Source organism: Lontra canadensis, unplaced genomic scaffold (genome assembly GCF_010015895.1).
Source record: "Lontra canadensis isolate GAN:19392208 unplaced genomic scaffold, GSC_riverotter_1.0 scaffold150, whole genome shotgun sequence".
NCBI classification, from domain to species: Eukaryota; Metazoa; Chordata; class Mammalia; order Carnivora; family Mustelidae; genus Lontra; species Lontra canadensis.
The window spans coordinates 990,531-1,016,333 of record NW_022631144.1 but is presented as its reverse complement, the minus strand read 5'-3'; the positions used below and the strand labels follow the sequence as shown (position 1 = coordinate 1,016,333).

Genomic DNA, 25,803 nt, shown 5'->3' with positions numbered 1-25,803 from the left:
TTGAAGATTTTATTTATTTATTGGAGACAGCATGACAGAGAGCACGAGCCAAGGAGGAGGGGCTGAGGGAGAGGGAGAAGCAGACTCTGTTGAGCAGGGAGCCCAATGTGGGTCTCGATTCCTGGACCCCTGAGATCATGACCTGAACTGAAGGCAGATGATTAACTGACTGAACCACCCAAGCACCTCATCCCCAGAGATTTTCTTAAGATGATAGTGCCCATTAATTTTAGTCTTTCTGACAAATACACCAAACACCTGCTAACTATACAAAGAAGCTTAAATTATTCTCCAGAAATTCTAACCCTCAGGCAGGCCTTCCCCTGAAATCCAGGCTCCCCCACCCCAGAAAATCATTCAGGATGTGCTCAGAATGCTTTAAATTAAACCAGACACAGGAGGAAGTAATCAAAACAGTGATATATTTGCAAAGCTGAACATAGATAATTTTTGGAATGATTCCTTATCTAGTTTCTATGCAGTAGACAGGAAGGTGGTAAAATATATTCTTCCTCACTTTTATATGACATAAACAGTGATGTCAGGAAACAGAGGTCCATATTTTAATAACCACAGCTTTTGCTTACTAAGAAGGAAGAAGAAAGAACAACACACTGTGGTCAAAAGTTAAATATGGAGATATGGCTCCAAGCCAATGACATCATCCACTATAAGAGACCAAGAGAGCTTCTACTATAATTACTCACTTGACTTCTTCTAGAAAGCTTTAAAAATACTTAGGAAACAAACTGTTTTCTCTCTGTTTATAACTGATAAGATGTATTAGGGCTTAAAAAAAAAAAACCCAAATGAATAAATTCTTAACAATTTGGAGAGGTTTTATTTCCCTGTCTCAGGAACAAAAGCAGGAGAAGGAAGAGAAACAGAAACCAAGCTGCATTGTGTGGTACTGACTTTGAGGAAAGTGGCTGAATGCGTCAGAGTCTCATTTTCCTCATCTTGACAAAGACAAGATCTTCTGGACTTTATGTAAGGATTGAATGAAAAAATAAGCATTGCAGGGCCTCTGTTCCTAAGAGTTTAGTAAACAATGCCCTTCTCTGCTCTTGGGCAGAAAAACGCAAAACTGTAAAAATCCTACTGGTTAGGGGCACCTGGGTGGCTCAGGCGGTTAAGCATCTGCCTTTGGCTCGGGTCATGATCCCGAGGTCCTGGGATCGCACCCTGTGTCGGGCTCCCTGCTCAGAGTGGAGTCTGCTTCTCCCTCTCCCTCTGCAGCACCCCCTCCTCGTGCACTCTCTCACTCTCTGTGTCAAATAAATAAAAATCTTTAAAAAAAAATCCTACTGGTTAACACAAAGAAAATAATCTGGAAGTTATGACCTTCTTACATATGATACAGAAATGGGGGTAAGGTAGCACTTCTGCTTATATTCAGCTTAAATGTCTATGAGGGTTAGTCTTATGTGTCAACCGGTCTAAATGACAGTATTTAATTAGAACATTAAATTACATGTAATGAAATACTAATCTATGTATTGCAATTAAGCATTCTGTAATGTTCACACTTAAAATCAGTTGACTTTATATTAAGAGGATTAAGCAGAGTCGTGCAGAGGAAGCGTGCTGGGCCCATAAATAAAGAGGATTACCCCCAATAGTGTGGATCAGCCTCATCCATGAGGTCTGAAGAGCAAAAACTGGTGTTTCCCAGAGAAGAAGGAATTCTGCCACAAGACTGTGGCATAGAAATCCTAGTCTGGGGGCACCTGGGTGGCTCAGTAAGTTAAAGCCTCTGCCTTCGGCTCAGGTCATGATCCCAGGGTCCTGGGATCGAGCCCCACATTGGGTTCTCTGCTCAGCGGGGATCCTGCTTTCCCCTCTCTCTCTCTGACTGCCTCTCTGCCTCCTTGTGATCTCTCTCTATCAAATAAATAAATAAAATATTAAAAAAAAAAAAAGAAATCCTAGTCTGTGAATTTTGTACTCAAGACTATAGCACTGGATCCTTCCTAATTTTCCAGCCTGCTGTCTTGCCGTACAAATTCTGGACCTGTTGGCTCCCATAATCATGAGTCAATTCCATAAAATAGATCTCTTTATATACACACACACATACAAACACACACACACACACACACACACACACACACACACGCCTTCATCCTCTTGGTCTGCTTCTCTAGAGAGCTCTGACTGATATAATGTCCCTATACACTTACCTCTGAGTCCTTGCAGTTTTACAAATAAACTTTTAAAACTTTCTTTCAAAACATCCATTCCTTCCCCCCAACATTTATTATATTTTTATGAACCACGTAGCCTTAAAGAGCCAAACAGAGGGGCACCTGAGTGGCTCAGTCAGTTAAGCATCTGACTTGTGATCTCAGCTTAGATCTTGATCTCAGGGTTGTTGAGTTCAAGCCCCACCTTGGGCTCCATGCCCAGGGTGGAGACTATTATAAAAAAAAAAAAAAAAAGCCAAAGAGAACAGATGCCAGTTTACATGTTTTCAATAAATAGTTGCCAGTGAGAAGCATATTCCATGAAGGATTATAAATTTGGGATTATGAATGTACTGAGGTGGCACTAGGAATGTGATTACCAATTTACTCACATTTTCAATGGTGTATGTTAGCAATATTCTAAGTTTGGCTACAAGGGGCAGAAAAATTAAGATGTGGACCTCATCTTTAGAGACTTTCTGATTTACAAGGCAGATCTATAAAAAATTAACGAATATCCAAGGAAAGGAGAGGCACCATGATAGAGGCATGGATGGCTCTTCGAAAGTCTGAAGCCGAGTTAAGAGAACTTTCAGTTTAGAAGACAAGAAAAGCTTCAGTGAAGAAGCAGCACAGGAACTGTTTCTGGAAGTATAAGCAGAATTTCAGTTGGCAGAAATGAGTCAAGGGCATAGCAGAAAGGGGAGCACACAGCAAAGGTCCAGGAGTGAGAAACGAAGGGGCATGACTAGATAAACAGCTTATTCATTAATTCACCAAAGATGAGAACTCATCTTCTGCTAGCTATTTGCTGAGGACATGAAGAACAAAATAGCAGTCTTTGTCTGACAGGAAGTAGGAGGGGACAGAACGCTCAAGAGATCTGCCAGGTAGAAACAGAGAAGGAACTACAGTCTCAGGACATGCGGCCATGTTCTTTCTTGCCCTGGGGCCTTACACACTGTTCCCATTAGCTAGCAGAGTCTTTCCCTGCCCCAGCTGCCTGGCCGACTTTCATCTTTCAGTTTCAGTGGGGCCCTCTCCTTTTTAACGGTCTTCTAGTGGTAGAATAAGTCACTTTTTTAGTATATTCCTATAATGCCTTTTTGTTGTTGTTGTTGTTGTATCTGTCCTGTCCTTGAACTCCTTTAGAAATACTTTTGTGAAAAAATTCGACCAGGCATCAGACTGTGCTTCCTGTGCAGTGGAAGCTAAGTACCCTTCATCTTTGCACCCCAACGCTTAGCAGACAGAAGGCACTCAATACCGCTGCTGAATGGATGAACCAGTAAATGGCTTGTGGGAAGACTCAACAAATGCGTGCATCAGACTGAGATCCTAGGTTTTAAAATAACACGGTAGCACTGGTACACTGGATCCTTGCTGCCCCAATGCAGTCTTCAAGTACGCTGCAAGAACTTCTGAAAGCCTGATCACCTCCACTCTTTCCAAGGTTTCTTAACAATTTAGGTAAATGGACAACCCACGGAATAGAAAAGAGAATGTAAAAGCATGAGGAAAAAAAGGCAGCCAGGCAAGAAGTCAAAAGGCCAAGTAAAATTGCTGACACGTTTATTTATAAGAGAAGAGATGTTCCATTATGTGGTCCCCCAGCACAGAAACACGACACCTGGTGCCATCAACGTGAAGGACAAAGGTCAAAGAGCATTCAAACCCTCCAGGCCCACTGCTCTATCTGTAAAAACAACTTATGATTAGATGACCCCCGAAGTCCCTCCAATTCTAACAGTCTGAGGCTAAATAAGAAAAAAATAAGTAATAACAAGCAAGTAACCAAAAAACTCCGAAGACAGGAAGCTTTCTTTGGGCTGTAAAAGATAATCTCCAGGATATATAGCACTTATGTAAGTAATTATCTGGGTGGTTCACCTTGTCCAAGGCTCTGTCACACACAGGCCATCGAGGTCTCTTCCCATTTCTCCTAGAACCTTGGACCTATGGTCTGTCAGCAACGCTGAACTTACTTTGCTGCAGCTCTTCTTGTCTTTTTCTTCTGTGAGGGTTCATCCACAGGCACCACCTCTTCCTCCAGCTCTTCGGCATCTCCAGCAGCAGGTTCCTCTCCTACTTCCTCTGCTGCCTCACCTTTGGCTTTCCTTCGCAGATCCTGGGTCGGAGCCACTTGCAGGTCTGCCGGGTAATACTCATTGCTATAGTGGAAAGAGAGGAAGCCGAATTTCCTCACTCTGTTCATGGCCGCTGGATGCACCGCCACGGTTCAGAGTCATGCACTGAGGAGTCATCAGCGGCACCTTAGCCATGCCTTCTCACATTAGTCTTTTTTTATTCAGCACCGCTTAAGTACCCTATTTGACAAATCTACCACTAATGGCAGTTATGCTTTTAAAAATCCCACTGTTAAAAATATTTGAAAATATTTTGGACTGAGTTGAAATCAGTCTCCCTGTTTCTGGAACCATAACTGGAGGAAGTGTTGTAGGGTGGGATTATATTAAATAACTAATTAAAGTATAGCATTAAGAGCATGCTGGTCACTTTCCACCAGACACATTCTGCTTTGCCAATGTCCTTTTGCAAAAATACAGTGCTGCAACGAAATTCAGTCCTCTGGATGTGGTCTGGTAAGACAGATGGAACGGTCAACTCTGTTGCTTTAGGGGGCAGTCACAACATGACACAGACTCAAACTGAATGTACAGGCCATGAAAATCAGTAAGTCTACCTTTTGTCTCTTCAAACTAAGCTTGTGCAATTGGTATTCACATTTATTTTTATTAAATTCTATCCTTTTAATTGTGGCCCACTGTTTTAAGTAACTAATATCATCTTGAAGGCTGTCACATAGTGCACTGGTTTTGTGTCACTTTAATTCATTCATTCAGCAGTTATTCATAGGTCTTAACTCAAAAATAAACTGATAAAATAACATGTTTGAGTACAACAACTTACCAACACATAGAAGAAACTCCAGGTTAACACATGTTAAACTCCAGGTTAGTACATTAAATGATACCTGGAGAGCTGGGATGCTAAACCATATTCAGCTTTTCTCACCCAGCAGGATCCAGCACTTAACACATTAAAAATGGATGAGTGAATTAAAATGAGCAAAGTTGCTCTGTCAGTTATAAACCATACCATCACCTAATTAATGACATCCCTGCTATATTCTCAACACCCAATTAACCTTACAGGACATATTTGTTTATACCTTTTCTCCATGCACAGCATGTTCACTCAAGTTTGTTAAGTGAGATAACTCACACAGAGCGCTTTTAAGAGTGCTCCTAGTACACAGCAAGTACTCATCAGACGTCACCTATTATCGGCATATTATTGTCATTGTTAGTCATTCTTACTTATGCTTTGGTTCCTTCAAAGAACGGTTATAAGGGATTCACAAATTCTAATACTGAATTATTTGAAACATATTTAGAAATATAAATGTCAGATCAAAAACTATAATATAGGGGCGCCTGGGTGGCTCAGTGGGTTAAAGCCTCTGCCTTCGGCTCCGGTCATGATCTCAGGGTCCTGGGATCGAGCCCCACATCGGGCTCTCTGCTCAGCAGGGGGCCTGCTTCCTCCTCTCTCTCTACCTGCTTCTCTGCCTACTCGTGATCTCTGTCTGTCAAATAAATAAATAAATAAATCTTAAAAAAAAAAACCAAACAACTAAAATATAAAATAAAATAAAAGCCCATAATATATTTTGAAGTTGGAATTAAAGGTGACATTTGAGTTTTTACTTGGCTTGGATCATCTATAAAAGTACTCGCTACAGGTAATCATTGCCAACTAATTTTAAATATTTTAAAAAATTGTGTATCTTTTTAAAAAAATTGTGTCTTTAGTCTCTAAGTCTTCTTAAACTCAAAACCACTTGTTTTTACAGGCTCCTCTCTCCATCTCTAATAATCCATTTGTAATCTACTTCTTTCTTAGGGAATAATTTGGAAACTTAACATGGTAAGAAATTTATTTGCTAGTAACACCCTTAGTCCTAACTTGCATAAGTATAGCTCTATGCACACAAAACAAATGATAAATATTATTGTATATGATCTTCAAAACAAGGCAAAGAAGCTAAACATCGCTTTTTCATTCTCTAAGTAAATTAAAGCCTGAGGAGTCAGGTGAAAAACCATTATTCTTCTACCATGGTATCTACTGATCAGCCTGAATCTTTGCTTATAACCTTTGCCAGAATGAATTATTCATGTAAACTTTTCTACTTATGCATTGGATCCTATCTTAACTATTCAATGACATGACTCCAGCAATTTTATTCTCTCTATTGCATTACATATCCCCCCTAATCCCCCCCCCACCCTTCTGGATCATTCATACCAGTATTATACAGATATATGATGTCTGAATCTTAAGTAGCAACCTAGCAAAATCAGCTCTCTGCTCCCACATCTCCCTCCACCTGTCTGCTTCTTTTCTATAAGAACTCTATACTTGTTGTTTTCATTTTTCTTCTTCATTTCTTTTCAATCTCATTTTAATCAGGCTTTCATCCCTACCAGGTTAACCAAAACAATTCTTGTTAAGGTCACTTCTAAAGCCAACGGTCAAGCCTTATGCTTCATCTGACTGATGCCTCAGACACGTTTGATCCAACTGATAACTACCTCTTTGAAATACTTTTTTCACTTGGCTCCTGAGGTACTATGCAGTCTTGGTTCCTCCTCTGTCACTCTTTCCTGGCTTCCTTTGCTGGTTCCTTATCTCCAACCTCTAAATATCAGTATCAGTCCTCGGAAGTCCTCTCTCTCTCTACATTTGCACTTTAGGTGTGGCCTCATTTGGGCTCTCCTAACTTAAAAAATCACCTGTATACTGATGATCCTCAAATTTATAATCTTTAGGCCAAACCTGTCCCTTCAGCTCAAAACTCTAAATTCAACTGCCCACTTAACACCCCTACTTAGATGTCTATTCAGTATCCCAAACTGAACACGTCTAAAAATGAACTCCCAATATTCCCCACAAGCGTGCAAACATCTGCAATCCTCTCAATCTCAATAAATGGTGACTCTCTTCTTCCAGTCATTCAGATCAAACCCTTAAGAAACATCCCTAGTTCCTCCCTTCCACCCTCCTAGGCCATACTCCTGCTCCCAAACACCCATACATCTAATCTGTTGGCTGACCACACCCCCATAGGCTGACCTGGTTGCAATCCTTCAAAAATATTTTTTACTGAATTAAAATCCAAGAATATCCAGAATTCAACTACCTTTCATCAGTTGTGCTATGTACAAGGTATAACTAGTACCTGCTACCTTGGTCAAGTCACTATCATTTCTTGCCTGGACTTTTATAATCTCTGAAACTTGTCTCTCTGCTCTGGCCAACCTACAGTCTATTCTCAATATGATAGAAAAATCCTCAAGAAAATTTAAGTCATGCTATCTCTCTATTTAAACCTTCTAATGGTTTTCCATTTCACTAAGAGAAAAAAACAAAGTCCTTTACGATCACTTAAAGGCCCTACACAGTTTGGTCTCCTGTTAAGTTTTTGCCCTCATTTCCAACTGCTTTCTCCCCAGGGTCACTGCTACAGCCACTGAGACTTCCTGGCTGTTCCTTGAACAAACCAAGCATGTTGTGTTTTGTAGCCCACTTAACCTACACCTAGGCATTTTCCCATATAAATGAAAAGCTACTAGAAAAGATACTTTTTATTGAATGATTAGTACGGTCCTGTACATCACATCCCTTACCTTTAGAGTTTTAAAGTAATCCAACTCTCACACAGCCTACCTAGTCACAATTAAACAATGCTCCACAAAGTTACTGTTATTCTTTGAGAGTACATTCCCTGAGCATTTTGGGAAACATCAGGAGGCTCACAACAGAGTGGCTGGGTTTGGGTTACTGGAAAATAAAGCCCCGGGCAGGAAATAAAATAACAAACAGGGCAAGAAACAACAAGGACTTTATACATTGATTGAATTCAACACGGCCTTTCTTATTTTATAACCTGTAATTTTTATTTTTAGATTTTTAAACTTAACCTGGAATTTTTATTAACATCATTTATAGGCTGGTGAGAATCTGACTCCTTTAAAATTAAGTGGTGACAAAAACTAGTTCTCTGAGACCCAGTGCTAAACAGATATGTCCATGATTTGAAAACATGACTGACATATAAAAACACTCAGGCTACTTGGAAGCTTAAGACTTTGCATCTTCTCTTCTTCACACTCTACTAGGGATGTTCCTAGAAAGGAATACTTACTTGATAAATCTCAAGAAAAGTGGGGAGAGCTCCCTGGACCGTGGCTCTACCCTCTCTGGGAATTTTGCCAGAGCTCGCCAGAGCAAAAAACGAAAGTTGGTGTGGTCCAATCTTTCCTGACAGTCAGTTTTCAATGCCAACTGTTCATGATAAAGAGCTCCAACATCTCCTTCCTGAGTATGCTCCCGACTTTCATCTCCAATGAACTTCTCGTCTCTGACATCATTTTGCAGCTCTTTCTCTGCAAGGAAAAAAGTCATCAGAACCACTAGAGAAATGTTATTATTTGTCCTATGTGTTTCCTCAAGTGAGGACTTTTCTTTTTCTAATATATGAGGAAACAATAAATTATATCTGAAGGTTTTACCAAGTAATTTATTTCTCATTTGTTTCCCCATTCATGTGCAATAAAGGAGTAAAAAATTAAATAAACAACCTCTTTTCTTCCCAACCTCCCCTTTACTTCCCCTTACATACCAGCGTGTATAGCTGCTTTTTCTAAATGTTCATAGTAGACTTTCCAAAATTGCTTATTTTCCATTTCATATGCATGGGAACTAAGAGAAAAGATCACAAAACAGAATGAGTGCTATAATCTTTTTAAAAAGATCTCTCACTGGAAAAAAAAAAAAGTGAAAAGATACAACTAAAACTTAATTAGGTTATACCTGAATATAGGGCTTAAACAACATTTGTACTTCTTTATATTTTTCAAAATGCTTGCACTGAGCAGGAATTATTATTATTAATTTGAATATAGCTGACACACAATATTAGTTTCAGGTGTACAACTTAGTGACTTCACAAGTTTATTATTTTATGTTATGCTCACTACAAACGTAGCTGCCACCTGCTCCATTACATGGCTACTATAATAACACTGACTGTATTCCTTATGCTCTGCCTTCTGTGACTTATTCATTCAATAACGGGAAGTCTGTATTGCTCACTCCCCTTCACCCATTTTGCTCAGTCCTCCCATTCCCTACCCTCTGGCAACCATCAGTTTGTTCTTTGTATTTATAGATCTAATTCTGCTTTTTGTTTATTTCTTTTTTTGTTGTTTTTTTAAGATTCCATTTACAAGTGGAATAATCTGATATTTATCTTTCTCAGTCTGACTTCTTTCACTTAGCATAGGACCTTCTAGTCCACCCACATTATCTCAAATGGTATGATCTCTCTCTTTTCCATGGCTGTATAATATTCTATAGTATACATACAGCACATCTTTCTTATCCGTTCATTTACTGATGGACAACTTAGGTTGCTTCCATATCTTGGCTATTGTAAATAATGCTGCAGCAAACATACATCTTTTTGAACTAGTGTTCTGTTTTCTTTGGTAAATTCCCAGTAGTGGAAACACTGAATCATATGGTATTTCTATTTTTAATATTTTGAAGAGGAATTATTTTTACACTCATAAAATACTAAAGGATATTTTAAAAAATCTAAGCAGACTCCCATAAGTAGACTATTTTTAAAGGTACAATAATGGGAACAGGGCATCAGGTATGAGATATATGGCACAGTAAAGAAAGGAGAGGACTTGAGAGAAAATTGTTCAAAGCTAATGTTAACTCTTGGTTTTTCTGCCACCAAATTAAAATATATTTATTGTTAACAAAAAGGCAAAATAAAAACTACATGAAACATGCAAACATTTCAAAGAGCTGAATTTGAAGAGCTGAATCACGTAAATGTTTATATTATCTCGTATCTTAGCAACAGTAGCTCAAAATGTTTAAATTCTTTCTGCCAATAATTTTCCAAGAATATGATTTTTTTTTTCCTGTTCCTAATATTTTATTGGTCACCTCTAGGCCTGTGCTTAACCAAATGGACTCCAAGGAGGGGGTCAACATTCACCAGCACCCAGAAGGGAGCATGAGATGCAGTTTGAAGGAGCAGGTCTGGCCCTTCCTGATGTGGCCCTTTCTGATCAGCACACACAGGGCACCTGGTCAGAGGCATAGGTGAGAAGCAAGAGACTTTTTTTTTTTTTTTTTACATTTGGTGATTAGATATCATCTTTAATAATGCCACAGTCCAATACCTTTTTATTGCTATAGCGGGTTGTGATTGTGTGTGTGTGTGTGTGTGTGCGTGTGTGTGTCTGTGTCTGTGTTAGGTGTTTGTGTTCCTGAATAGATGAGGGGCCAGTAGAGACTCTTACGCAGGTCTTAGCTGACAGCTCTACTGAGCAGCAACCTGAAGATAGTCTCCATCGTGACACAGGCTGGACTCCTGCCTCCCTTTTTCCTGGCTACTTTTTTCATGCATTCTGAGGCCCGTGTCAGTCCAGATTAAAGGGCGTCTTAGCAAAGATCAGTCTCCAGTTCCTAGTCATCACTGCCTCTGACCACAGGGACGTCCCTGGGCAAAACAGAGATTGTTAGGCAAAGGTGTTATACAAAACTGAATTATATATGTTGATGACTATACATGACAAATAAACCAGTTTTCAGACAGATAGAAGTACCCAACAGGGAAATAGCCAACCAGCCACGGAGAACATTAAAGGCATTGAGTAAGTGAGAAACCAACATTTTTAACAGTGGGCTATTGGTAACACATGTATCAGATTCTTCCTTAAGTGCAATAAACAAAATTAAGAAGTTGATGTAAGGAAGGCCTTGTTTTCAGCATAATGGTTTGATGGTTCTTAAAGGCAGACATATCGGTTCCAAATTGGGAAGAGATTTGTTTACTTCTATCAGATAAAAACTAATGGTTAGAGTTCTGAGAAGTCACACATGATGTATTTCTAATCTGACAAAAAGCCAGAGCAGACCATCTGAAGACAAATGCCCACAAAAGGACAGGCTACATACGAGACACAGTATATGTATTTTCTATATGATTACCAAAGTCCTTTTTAGAGCTCAGGGAATTTTGGACACTAGACAACTAGGGTTTTAAAAAGTCCTTATTTTTAAACTGAGTGCGGCTCACTGACTCAATATATATAAAATAAAATTTTGTAATTATTCTACAGTATCTTGTCACTGTAAAAAAAATTCAACAATATAGATGTATCATATAAAGTAAAAAGAGAAAGTCCTCCGAAGTTATTTCACTTCACAAAGAAACATACACAGAACATCTGAACTGTTAAAAAACTTGGAGAGAAAAGAGAGAATAACTGATGTTTTCTTTTTCTTCACTTTGCCCCAAAAGGATCGGAGCTACAGATACTATACACACCCATTCATTTAAATCACACCTAGAGGAAGTATAATAGCGGCCTGACCACTCTGCCGTAGTTAAAAATGTAACGGCTTCATCTGTTTAACCCATGCTTACCTTATGAGTTCAATGACAGGATCCCAGAGGGCACTGAAATTAACATACAACATCCCTAATAAATAACGAAGTGGCACCTGCAATGATAGGAGGCAAGTTCAGCAAATGGGTAATAAACTACAACAGAACACCCCAAAATACAAATATCCCAATTCAGACAACCGAAGGTTGGAAAGAAGCATGTGCTTTAAGGAACAAGCTGTAGGTACCAATCCAAAATTCAGTGTATAATTTTCTAACCCTCCCCAAAACGTGGCTTGCTATTTTTTTTTAAAGATTTTATTTACTTATTTGACACACAGACAGAGATCACAAGTAGGCAAAGAGGCAGGCAGAGGTTGGGGGAAGCAGGCTCTCCGCTGAGCAGAGAGCCCGACTGATCCCAGGACCCGGAGCCGAAGGCAGAGCCTTAACCCACTGAGCCACTCAGGAGCCCCATGTCACTCGCTATTTAACAGAGAAGAATCACTAAAGCAAATTCAAACTCACTCAAGATGTTCACAAAGGACACAGCATTTGAATCAACAGACTCGACTCACGATTAAATTCCTACCTACCAAACATTGCTCTTACTGTCACCTTATAGGACAAAGCCTGAGCAGTAAACATACCAAAAGCCCAAGACAGTACACTGTGAATGGCAGCTGGGGCTTTGCAAGCAGATGGCTGAGTTTTCAATACTAGACATTAAAGGCAGTTCAGAGCGTCCGAAGTTTTCTCAGCTGCCTTGAGAACAACCGTCATTATTACTTACATCTCCATGTGCAAGGGAGGCATCATATAGAATGGTAGTTCTAATACTATTTGGGGGTGAGATGTTTATTACTATTTTAGCAGCAGAGCCCTTTTCTAAAATGAAACAACACAGGACAGTAATATATAAAACAGGTTAAGAGCGGAACCTCTCTGATCTAAAGGGAATGCTTCCACTTGGCCTTCCTCCTAAAGGGATCTGTGACCTATCTCCAAGGGTCATGGATGAAAAATCCCCAATTCCAAAGGTAGAGGTCTGACATCCTGAGGTGGTGAACAAATCTGGAGAAGAATATCAAGTTTTAAACTTTAAACTCCTGTGGCCACTTCCTACCTATCTTCACATATTATGCACCTATTCAGGAGAACAGAGGAGAATAAATTAATTCCACTTTGAAAAAGCTTGCAGAGCCATATAATTCAAACCATTTAAGAAAACTGGAGATTTATCTAGTTTACAAAAATTTTTTAACTACTTGATAGCCTTCTCTTTTCAAAAGCCAGCAAGGGGCACCTGGGTGGCTCAGCGGTTAAGTGTCTGCCTTTAGCTCAGGACATGATCTCAGGGTCCTGGGATGGAGCCCTGCATTGGGCTCTCTGCTCAGCAGGGAGCCTGCTCCCCACCTCTCTCTGCCTGCTTGTGATCTCTCTCTCTCTGTCAAATAAATAAATAAAATCCTTAAAAAATTATTTTTAAAAAGCCAGCAAAACAGATCATAAAGTATAAATTAAGTTTAAAAAACATGGACACTGTTTTATACCTCCTGTAATGGCCCATCAGGGACTGTGGCCTGCACCACATCATGTCTTAGTTTTCTCAAATGAAGAAGCTTCTCTCTGTAATCGCTCACAGTTGCTGGGACAAGTTCTGCCTGGCGTAATATAGCAAAGGCAGACTGACGCTCTGAGAGCCCATCATCCTAAGTGAATGGAGAAAACCAAGGAGGTAGATCAGTACTTTGATTTCGCAGAAAGACAATGAAATGTGGCCAAATTCTAAAAAAGAGAAACTAGGCTATGTTAATGTTTTTAAATTAAATAAGCAACACTTTTTTGGGTAAATGATTAATTTTTCCTCATAGTATTTACATTTTGGTAGTTAATTTAAGATTAACATTTAACATAGACATGACCAGTAAAAACTAGGAAACTTATTCTCAAAGTGACTAAAATCGATTGGCCATATTTGTTGAAATAAAAATGTGTATATATACTTCCACTCTACAATTCTACTTTTAGAAGTAGTAATTTGCATTATGGGATTATTTCCCTATTATCAGCAAAAGGATGTTCACTACCCTTTTACTGGAAAAGCTGAAAATCTACAAACATCTCACCTAAGCATCCATCAACAGAGAGCTGGTTATGCAAGATATTTTAAACTATGGTATACTGTTCAAACTTCAAAAGAAATGAGGTAAACCTCAAGGTGCTATATGACAAAACCTCCATGATGCCATTTATTTAAAATATACATGTGGATACAAAAATCTGAAAGAATATTCACCAATTATCTGTGAATTTTCAGTGTGGGCAGGAGTAAGAATTACAATAAAATTTTCAGTTTTTAAGACAGATATTTATACAATAGTGTTTGAGTTTTCTGCAAAAGTGTCATTTTGGAAATAAAAAAGAATTGCGTTTTTAAAAAGCTATCCAAATTAACAGTTAAAATACCTCCATCAGTTCTGGAAGTCGAACCTCAAAATGGTTTAGGATCCTTATTGTCAAAAGCCGAATCTAGAGAAAATAAAAGGCATGTTTCAAATTCCAAAGTTTACACATAAGAAACTGATTTACAGCCAGTGAGATCTAAGTGTTATAGAATAAGGGAAATATTCCACTGTCAAGAGATACATGTTACTCTATCCCTTACTTCATATTAGAAACCAACCAACACTTTATTCAAATAGTATATGGAACAATTTAATGACCAGAAGAGACTAGAAGATAAAGTTGCTCATGAAACAATGTTTTTCTTTCAACTATGACACTATAAGCATCTCTATCAATAAGTGCAAAGAATGATTAAGTTTACAATTTTGATGTAACTAGTGATTTTTATTTGTATGTTGACATATTTAGGTATTTCTGTACACCTGACCAAACAGCAGAATCACCTGGGGGCTTTAAAAAATGATGCAGATTTTTCAGTTTCAGCCCTACTGAGTCAAAATTTTAGCCTGCGAGGACCCAGAATTTGTATTTCCATTAAGCTCCCCAATTAAACCTACTGCAATCAATTTGTAGGTCAGTGTTTAGGAATCACTGCATTAAACAGAAATCATCCCACAGCAGCATTTTCTGATAAAGGAACTCTGACAACCACTGGCAACACATACAGAATCAAAAGATGAGAGACTGAGGACACATCACAAAACACCATTACCTTGGATATACCACTTGAAATGTTTGCTTGTAACTTGGGAAATAATTCCATTAAAGCTTCCTCAGAAAGTGGCCCTTTGCAGCCACATAAGGATAATCTCTGATAATAGAGATCAGCTAACAGCAACACAGATGGCTCCAAAGGAAATGTTCTGCAACAAGATATTTATTAGACCCAACCTGTACCATATAGTCGAATATTTGGACTATAATAGAAACTACAGAAAATTACGACTGGTGAAGAAACTGTAAAAGGGACCAGGTAAAAGTTTAATGAGGACATTTAGCGTCATTTTAGAGATAAAGAATCTGAGGTCTTGCAACAGTGAGTAATGTGGTCGAGGACGACAGGTGCAAGCATTCACATGTATCCTATCTCTGTAGGAGTTGCAGAGGGATGTTTTCTCAGAGAAAGAGCACAGAAACTGTGGCACCTGCCTTAAGCTAATATACCTCCATGTATTTATTTATTCTTGTCAGGACATATTTCAAGGAGGATTTGAGATGGCTGAGATGGTCTTACGCAAGCCAACAAAGCAGCTCCATTCCCATTGCTTAGAACCTACAGATTTGGCTACATGCAAGGAATATGCCTATTGGAAGTGGGCTTGGCACTGAGATCAAGAGAAAAGTTCCACGACGGCTCCTTGTGGGGCACCCCCAACAGCAGTGACACTCTTGTCTCCCCGGTTCAGGAACACAGAGAGCCCCAAATCCCAGATCCCCTCATGCTTTACTCCCTTGCTACTTCTGCTCAAATGTCTCCTTCTTGATGAGTCCTTCCCTATTTGAAACTGTTGTTGTCCCCAACCTCCAGACTCTCCTATCCTGACTCTGCTTTAATGTTCTTACCACTGTCTAAAGTGCTATATATTTTACTTATTTTGTTTAGCGTTTCTTCTTGCTAGAATGGTAGCTCCACGAAGACAGGGTATTTTGTGTATTTCAGCCACTGACTGTGTCTCCCAGTGCCTAGAAAAGGGCTTGGTATGTGAAAAAAGCAAATGAATATTTACTGAATGAAGGAAATGAATAAATCTGTTTTAAAAAGCATGGAGCTAAAATGGATTAGACTCTAGGGGCAACTGGGTGGCTCAGATGGTTAAGCGTCTGCCTTCGACTCGGGTCATGATCTCTGGTTCCTGGGATTGCATCCCACGTTGGGTTCCCGGCTTAGCAGGGAGTCTACTTCTCCCTCTCCCTCTGCCTCTCGCCCTGCTCATGCTCTCTTTCTGTATCTATCTCAAATGTATAAATAAAATCTAAAATAAAATTAAAAAATGGATTAGATTCTAGAAAAAGAAGTTAACTGCTTTACCAGGTTTTGAAAAGGTATGACCTTTAGAAAGGGTGCTGAGCTGAGTAGAAAACTGCTTCCTGGTAACAGCCCAGTGCTACACTAAAGTCGGGAGCCGGCTGACATCAGCTTACAAAAACAAAAACAAAAAGCTGGGTTGTGTCGGTAGGTAGTAAAAGTACCACAGGAAAGTGTTCTGAAATGGTGAATATGTCAAGCTAAGACAGAAGGAGTGTAGTAGAAATATTATGTTGGAACGACTCAGGAAGTTCTAGAAGGTCAACATAGTGCAATGTTAGGGTTGGACAGAATCTACTACAGTAGTTTACACACATGGTAAAATACCTCTCCACAAAGATAAATATGCATTTAAAGACTCTGTAAAAAATAAACTTACGTTAAGGATTCAAATCAATAATAAATTTCTAATATGAATACAACTTAGGTATAAAGTAGATCAAAACAAGGACTTTCATTATGCCCAAGATTTCACAAAAACAGACGCTTTTATATTTTATTTGTGATTAAATGGGAGGTATTTTTACTTACAATACTAAATTCTTCACACGTTCCACAGGAACCAAATGAAGAAGTTCAGATGATTCTTCCAAACTTAGCAGAGTATTTACAGCTTGACAAAGAACAAATAAGTTTCCTAAGGGCAGAAAAAAGAAGAAACTATATAACTTATTCCTTTGACACAAAAACTACCAGACATCTCATTTGTCTAATACTTGCTATTTGTAGAAGTTCTTAAATTAAAATGAATTTGTGCCTCCTTATCATCTGTCAAATGTCAGAATATAACAGGAAGGAACTGAAAAGAGAAGGTTCTCAAGTCTTGTATTTTAGCTTTCTTAAGGGAAAAATATATTAAAAAATAGAGAGTAAAATATATGTTTCATTAATGAGGATAAAGAGAAAGTCTGATGGTCCCACTCACTGGTATTATCCAAATTAGAATTTTAAAGGAAATGCACCTGTACTTTTCAAAAGCTAATAAACTATTTATTTTTTATATTTATTTATTTATTTATTTATTTATTTTTAAAGATTTTATTTAATTATTTGACAGAGAGAGAAATCACAAGTAAGCAGAGAGGCAGGCAGAGAGAGGGGGAGAACCAGGCTCCCTGATGAGTAGAGAGCATGATGTGGGGCTTGATCCCAGGACCCTGAGATCATGACCTGAGCCGAAGGCACAGGCTTAACCCACTGAGCCACCCAGGTGCCTCACTATTTTTTTTTTTAATATTTTATTTATTTATTTGACAGACAGAGATCACAAGTAGGCAGAGAGGTAGGCAGAGAGGGAGGAGGAAGCAGGTTCCCTGCTGAGCAGAGAGCCCGATGCGGGCTCCATCCCAGGACCCTGGGATCATGACCTGAGCCGAAAGCAGAGGCTTTAACCCACTGAGCCACCCAGGTGCCCCCCCCCCTTTTTTTTTTAATTAGACATACATTTAATCTTAGACCAGAGGCTGGCAAACATTGGTTCACAAGCCAGATTTGTATGTAGCCCGTTTGTTTTACAACCTACAAGTTAAGAATGCTTTTTAAATTTTTAAAGCGTTGTTTGAAACAATAAGCCAACAGTAAAGAATATGCCATGACTATGAAAACCTAAAATATTTACTATCTGGTCCTTCACATAAAAATTTTGCCAACCCCTGCTCTGGATACTAGAAAAGTACTGTCCTTTACAACTTTCTGTAATGATAAAAATGTTCTGTACTTGTGCCAATACGCAGCTGCAGTCCAATACCGTAGTCACCAGCAACATGTGACTACTGAGCACTTGAAATGCAGTGAGTCTACTTTATTTTCTAATGTGTCTGCTTCATATCTAACAGAGAACCTAGCACAGTAATTTCTAAATGAATGAACAACTACTATACATAATGTTAGAAAAGAAATACTGTATTAGAATGAAACAAAATACCTATTTTCAAATTGCTGTTCTCAGGTTAGTGAGAGGAGATATTCAAGTATACAGCAGGAAAGGGTGTTCTGAGTAGGGCAGGGTAAAGCACATGGAAGTGCCTCGGGTATAAGGTGTATACAGAGTGTGAACGGGAGACAGAGAACAAGACACAAGCTAGGGCTTAGAAACGAGGGGTCTTAGATACCATGGCAACCTCTGACACTTAGTCCTCAGATTCAGCTTGTGCTCACCACATTATGAGGCACAAGTGCAACTGCCACCTTATCCTCTTTTTCCTGTATTTACCATAGACGGGGATGCATCAGAGCACAATGTTAGCACTATTGTCTAGTATTCCATGTGTTTAGTCACCTTGGCTGTGCCAGAAAAGAAAGAGAATAAAACAAAAGGCGATTGTAACTGACCTTTTCCAAAGCCTTCCTTGTCAACATTCATGAAGAGTGACTCTATGAAGCATGTGACCAGTGGTATCACCTTCTCTTTCTCAAGAGGTCTGTCCAAGAAGTCGGGAGACAAAGGCAAAAGTTCAAACTGGCATTCAATGCTTTTTCAGGGAATAGCAAGGAAGGGCTAATGAATGTTTAAATCAGCATGCTAAGTAACTTTCACAATTAACCATAGTTTATTTTCTCACCTAATATGAGGTAACACAACAAGGGCTGCCCAAGAATGTGAAAGGTAAGTAGCATCTTTATTTGGGGGTAACTGAATTATAGATAAGAGGTGGTCCAATACTGGGATCTGTTCTTTTCCTCCCTTGGATCTGGTCTTCTTATGCCTTAAATAGGATCTGAAGGAGGAGAAGAAAAACAAATGTTTATGTATTTTTAAAATTTTTTTATAAACATATAATGTGTTATTAGCCCCAGGGGTACAGGTCTGTGAAAAAAAAAACAAATGTTTAAAACAGAAGAGAACATAATTGCTCTTGCCCCCTGAAATTTAAAATAAAACTGATTCCTTTCCACACGTGGAAGATTTGTGGGGAGGAGGGAACTGGTGGTAGTGGTTGAATATAAATAACCAAACAAATGCGAGTCATTTACTGATTTTCGGTAAGAAGATTTTTAGGTGCCTTTGGTTCTACTCTTTTCTATTTGCTATTTTAATTTGCTTCATAACTTAAAGCAAGTCTTTCCTAGTTTTTTGTTTTATTTCTGAATTTTCTGATTCTCAGATTCTTTTCTGTCCGATGTGCTGATGGACATGTTTTTAAAAACTGCAGAGGTAACTTACTGTAATGAATGGACTTCCTCTATTCTCCCCCACCCCCCCTTTTTAAAAAGATTTTATTTATTTATTTGACAGAGAGAGAGAGAGACAGACATCACAAGTAGGCAGAGAGGCAGGCAGAGAAAGAGGGGGAAGCAGGCTCCCTGCTGAGCAGAGAGCCCGATGCGGGGCTCGATCCCAGGACCCTGAGATCATGACCTGAGCTGAAGGCAGAGGCTTAAACCCATGAGCCACCCAGGCGCCCTCCCCCTTTCCTTTTTGACAGAAATTCTACTACTTCACAAAGGTAGAACGATGTTGCACATAGTGGTAAATTTGACAAATGCCACTAAAGTGATTACAATTTAAAACCATCTCTGCTTCTTTAATCTCATAAAGTTTATTTGAGGACATTTTCTGACATGACATTTGGCTTTAGGTATCTGTCACTTTGGCACTTTTATTGTTTGCCTCTTTTCCCTTTTGCCAATGAACTACACCTCAGTTCAATTTGAAAGACAGAAATTTTATTGAAAGAAAAGTCACAGAAACAGTAAGTAAAATTATTTGTTTTAATAATTTATCTTCCATGTCCAGTTGGTTGGCTTGTTACATAACAGAAGTGGAAGATCAGGTTTTTATTCCCGTGTCCCTATTATGAAAATCAACTAAAAAGTTCTATTCTTTTTTGTTTCATACTTATCAAGATATTCAATGTTTGGAAATTATAAGAGACAGTTTAGTCAATTTCACTGACAATTTTTAAAAGTCCTTGATATATAGTCTCTCTAGTAGTAAAGACTCAACGATCTGTAAAAATCTTACAAGAAAACATTGAGATGCTTTAAAAAAAAAAAAAAAGGTGAGTCATAGCTTGGCTGCTTCATCACATCTGCTGATGAGCTCCTCTAATAAAATCCACACTCCCTATCTTACCTTACAAGGCCCCATGTGATCTGATCCTGGCCTGCCTCTCATGTCCTCTCATTCTACCCTCCTCCTTACTTGATGCTCCGTACACACACAGACCTTCTTTTGTTACTCAAACATACTGGGCTTATTCCTATCCCAAAGCCTTTACACTTAAGTCTTCCCTCTGCCTGGAAAGCCTTTCACCTAGACCTTTGCTGGGCTGGATCCTTCCCATCATTATAATCAGTCCAAAGGTCCCTTCCCTGGAGAGGAGTCATGCTGCCTCACCATTCATTCTCCCTTTCAACACCCTAGTTTTATTTTTCTTTTTATCATTAAAATTATCTTGTTTATTTGTTATCTGTCTCACATTCCTTCAGTCCAAGAATGTCATCTCCCCAAAAAGAAGGAACCTTCTTCTCATTCATTATTATATCCCAAAGCCTAGAATAGTGCCTGATACAATTAGCATGTGTCTACTGATAGAATAAATCCATCTTCTAAAGAATTTTTTACATCTATTATTTCTTTCTAGTCTCACAACAATCTGTGAGATAGATGGATGGAATATTACTAAGAATGTTCAGACAAAGGTGATGATTCACATATATCCTATCTCTGTGGGAGGTGCAGAGGTATGTATTCTCAGAGAAAAAGCAGAGAAACTGTGGCACCTGCCTTAAGCTAATATACCTCCATTTACTTGTTTATTCTTATCAGGGCACATTTCAAGGAGGATTTGAGATGACTGAGATCTCCTCACACAAGCCAACAAAGCAGCTTCATTTCCATTTGGGAATAAAATTTGGTTACAGGCAAGGAATATGCCTGTCGGGAGTTGGTTTGGTGTTGCAATCAAGAGGAAAGTTCCAAGGGAATAATTCTATAGGAGTTAGTAATTATTCCTGCCTCAGGAATCACAGCTCAGTAAACTGGAAAACCAACAGATTCTATTAGCAAGTTTTGATAGAAAAGCTACTTTTAAGGTCTGCAGAAGAGCAACATGTGAAGAAGATGAGTTCCTCCAGAATTTCATGCTGATCCAGAATCAAAAACTAACTGCTGTGTGACTATGGGGACAATGACACGCATCTCAAGGGATGCTGTGATGTTTCAAAACTGAGTACTCAGCAAAAACTCAAGGAATGTCCATCTATTCCTACTGCCCCAAAGCAAACCACAAATGCAGCAAGTCTAACAAATCCCAGAGAAATACAAAACTTAAGTATAAACACATAGGAATGACAAGTAACTGGTTTCCTAACGTATAATTTCTAAAATCACATGCACAGCTACTGGAAAAATGATAAGCAGAATCCTCTCACTTATTTATACAAACCCTGTTTTGAATATCTGAATGGTATGTATTATTTTTATTTTTTTTTTTTAATTTCATTTATTTATTTGACAGAGAGATAAGAGAGCACAAGTAGGCAGAGCAGCAGGCAGAGGTAGAGGGAGAAGCAGGCTCTCGGCTGAGCAGGGAGCCCAACGCTGGGCTCAATTCCAGGACTTTAAGATCATGACCTGAGCTGGAGGTAGACACTTAACACCTGGGTGGCTCAGAGTATGTGATATTTTTAATGAAATTAAGAAAATAATCCATGGCTCTCTTAACAACTCAAACAATGCAAAGGTATATAATCTAAAAGTTAACAGTCACTTCTTTTTTCCCCTTCCCATCTTCCTGACATAAAGTTAAAACTTTTGTGTATCCTTAGGGAAATGTCTGTTCTCTCCAAACTGATCTCTAGATTTAAGGCAACTCCAAACAGATTCCCAGTGAGTTTTTTTGTAGACATAGACAAGATTCTTCTAAAATTTATATAGAACAGCAAAGGACCAGGAATAGCTGAAACAATCCAAAAAGAAACAGAAGAATGAGAGGAATTTTTTTTTCTAGATTTCAAGATTTATTTTGGAGCTATTGTGATAAGACAGTGTGGTATCAGAGGAGGAGAGATACATGGATCAGTGAAAGAGAATAGAGAACCAGAAATAGAACCACACATATATGCCCAACTGATCTGACAAAGGTACAGAAGCAATTCAATGAGGAAGAAGAGCCTTTCAACAAATGTTGCCAGAACAGTGGGTATCCACAGGCAAAAAAAGAAACTTGACCTAAACCTCACACCTTATATAAAAATTAGCTCAGAATGCACCATGGATTTAAATGTAAAACATAAAACTATGAAACTTTTAGAAAAGTAGGAGAAAATATCTAGGAACTACAGCTAGGCAAAGAGTTCTTAGACTTGACATCAAAAGCATTATCCATAAAAGAAAAGTTGGTCAATGGAACCCCATCAAAATCTAAAACGGTGCTCTGTTCAAAAATTTTAAGTGAACAAAGTCAAACTATCAACTAAAAGAATATCTTTGCAGACCATTTATCTAACCAAAAAACCCTTTGTCTAGAATATATAATGTGTTCTCAAAACTCAATAGTAAAGGAACAAACAATCCAGTTACAAAATGGGCCAAGGAAATAAATAGATATTTCACTAAAGAGGATATGCACATAGCAAATAAAAACAGAAAAAGATGGTCAACATCATTAGCCACTAAGGAGATGCAATTTAAAACCACAACGAGTTCTTACTACATCCTACTAGATTGACAAAAAATAAAAATCAGTGATGATACCAAATGCTGGAGACGATGCAGAGAAACTTGACCATTCAGACTGCTGGTGGGACTATTTTTCTTTTTTTTAAGATTTTATTTATTAATTTGAGAGAGAGAGAAAGCATGAGAGGAGAGAGGTCAGCGGGAGAAGCAGACTCCCTGACGAGCAGGGAGCCCACTGGGACTCGATCCCAGGACTCCAGGATCATGACCTGAGCCGAAGGCAGTTGCTTAACCAACTGAGCCACCCAGGCGCTCCTGCTGGTGGGACTATTAAATCGCCCAACTACTCTAGAAAACTCCTGGCAGTTTCTCATGAAATGAGGGATATACTTATAATTCAATAATTCCACTTTTGGGTATTTATCTCAGAGCAACAAAAAGTTACATACATGAATGGTCGTTAACAGCTTTATTCTTCATACTAGCCAAAAACTAGAAGTGACCTAAATGTCTTTCAACAAGTGAATCATTACATGGGCTACACTATATCCATGCCATGGGCTGCTACTCCACAACTAGCACACGAAAAGATGTTCAACAAAGGGATGGTCTCTTGACGCATACCACTTGGATGGGTCTCAAGGGAATTGCATGACTGAAAGCTGATCTCAAAAGGTGTACTCTTTAATTCCATCTATATAATATTCTTAAAATGATAAATCATAAAAACAGAGAACGGATTAATAATTGCCGGTGGTTAAGAATGGAGGGCAGATGGGGCACCTGGGTGGCGCAGGTCGTGATCCTGGAGTCCTGGGATCGAGTCCTGCGTTGGGCTCCCTGCTCAGCAGGGAGTCTGCTTCTCCCTCTGTGAATCCCTCTTCTCATGCTCTCTCTCTCTCTCATACACACACAAATAAAAAAAATCTTAAAAAAAAAAAAAAAGAATGGAGGGCAGAGTGTCAGAGTGAGTGTGGCTATTAAACGGTAGCATAAGAGAGCCTTGTGGTTATGGAACAGCTCTGTTATCTTGACTTTGCTGGTGCTTATGAATTTACGCATGTGATAAACTGCAGAGTACCATAGAGCCAGATACACACACAGTTAGAGACGAGTGCATGTAAAACTCATGAAATCTGAAAAATGTCAATTTTATCATTGTGATATACGCAGTTAACTTGTGCAAAATGTTACCACCAGGGGAAGCTGGCTGAAGCGTACCTAGAACCTCTCTGTATGATTTCTTTCAAATACAAATGAATGTACAATTATTTTAAAAATAAAAGATTAAAAAAAAATCAATAGTCACCTCTTTCTTTCATATAACACCCTCCTGACATCCTGACATTAACCAGGTTAACCTGTTTATGTAGCCTTCCATGTCTTTTCCTTTGCTTATTTACACTTTTTGTTTTAACTTTGCAAAATGGTATCATGCTAAACAACTATTCTACAACTTCCTTTTTTCACAGAACAATATATCATGGACATCTTCCCAGCTAATATACAGAGATCTTCATTTTTTACAGCATTCTTATGTATTATAAAATGGGTAATCCTACCAACATTACAGGGAATAAAATCTTAGAACTTACTCCACCGTCTGTTGTGAAAAGACGAGGGGATACTTCTCAATTGCCATAGAGCCAGCAGTGGGAGGTGCTGCTTTGTTGAGAATGAGCTTGGCCAGAATGGCTAGAGCTTCATCTTTGACAGTAGCCTCATCAATCATGAAGCAATTTTCAATATACAAGAGAAAGCTGGGTAGAAAAAGCTAAAAATAAGAAAGGAAATCACATTTATTAACACATACATATTTCATAACACTTAAGGAAGAGACAATTCTAAGACTCCCACAGAGGGGAAAATCAATCATAAATACAGGATCAGGAATCACAAAGGCATCAGACCTCTTCTCCACAGAAACTATGAAAACTAGAAGACTATGGAGCAATACCTAAAAACCTGAGGGAAATGACAAAATCTATAATTCTATACCTATCTTGCTAACAATACGAATAAAGACATTTTCTAAGGTACTAAATCTCAAAATTTTACTTCCATTTGTCCTTTCTCTAGAACCTCTGGAAAATATGTACCATCAAAATGTGAGAGAAAACTAAAACAAGGGAAAGTTGTGGGACCGAGGAAATAGGAAAAAAAGCAAAGGAAGTCCTATTATGCCATCTGTGCTGTGGGCTAAGAAAGCAAGCCATATCAGACTCGCACTGCTTGAGGAGGAATGTGTCTAGGAAAGGAAAGAAAAAAAAAATGAGCTGCTAAATTTTCTGACAGGTGAAAGCATTTTAGAATGCTGTTGGCAGATAGAATCACTAACCAGCTAGTCAAGAAAAATCATTTCCAGTTTTTAAAGAATGAGGCAATCTATAACTTCAGGATAAATGAAAAGGTATATAAAAAAAGAAATGTAAATATAAAATACTTGCTTAGAAGGATTAATTATACGGTGAATAGGAATCCAACCAAAATTTGTGATGTAACTTTGTTGAGAAGATTAGAGGTATAAAAGAACCAGAACATATCCACCATAGGAGGAAGTCTACGGAAGAGTAGTAGAACTAATGAATCAAGGAAAAGCAGTGTATCTGAATGATTAGAAAATATAAAGTAAGAGAAAAATAAACAAGAGATGTGGTTGTTCTTGGCGAGGAACATGTGAGTGGAAATCAAGTGACTAACTTTTAGCCCTGCTTGACTTTTAAAACTACATACAAACTACATATTTTTTCTGAAAAAATAAGATGTTCATAAAAAGACCAAAGGGGAAAAGGGAGAAGGAAAAGATGTAGCTGCTAAGAAAACCAGAGCAAGGTAAAGGGCTCTCATTGGACAGGAAGGAAGGACACGAATGAAGAAGGTTTTTCTTGAAGCAAATGAGAATATATTAATGCCTAAAGGGGAAATCAGAGAACAGATACAGAGACAGGCTTCCATGAGGTATGCTGTGGAAGATCAGTTACAAGGAGTGGCAAAT

The 25,803-nt window shown here is 38.5% G+C and overlaps 1 protein-coding gene across 1 annotated transcript in view; it reads right to left on the bottom strand.

Moving 5' to 3' along the window:
• The window catches only part of UTP20 (UTP20 small subunit processome component), a 98,412-nt gene that overhangs the window by 58,392 nt on the left and 14,217 nt on the right, over nt 1-25,803 (bottom strand). Inside the window, exons 12-22 of the mRNA XM_032844307.1 lie at nt 24,404-24,582; nt 18,745-18,900; nt 18,515-18,603; nt 16,715-16,820; nt 14,870-15,020; nt 14,158-14,220; nt 13,242-13,400; nt 11,728-11,804; nt 8,896-8,975; nt 8,419-8,659; nt 4,172-4,357 (exon numbers count right to left, since the gene is read on the bottom strand). Of these exons, the coding sequence (XP_032700198.1) occupies nt 4,172-4,357; nt 8,419-8,659; nt 8,896-8,975; nt 11,728-11,804; nt 13,242-13,400; nt 14,158-14,220; nt 14,870-15,020; nt 16,715-16,820; nt 18,515-18,603; nt 18,745-18,900; nt 24,404-24,582 (1,487 nt within the window). The remainder of the gene's footprint in view (nt 1-4,171; nt 4,358-8,418; nt 8,660-8,895; nt 8,976-11,727; nt 11,805-13,241; nt 13,401-14,157; nt 14,221-14,869; nt 15,021-16,714; nt 16,821-18,514; nt 18,604-18,744; nt 18,901-24,403; nt 24,583-25,803) is intronic.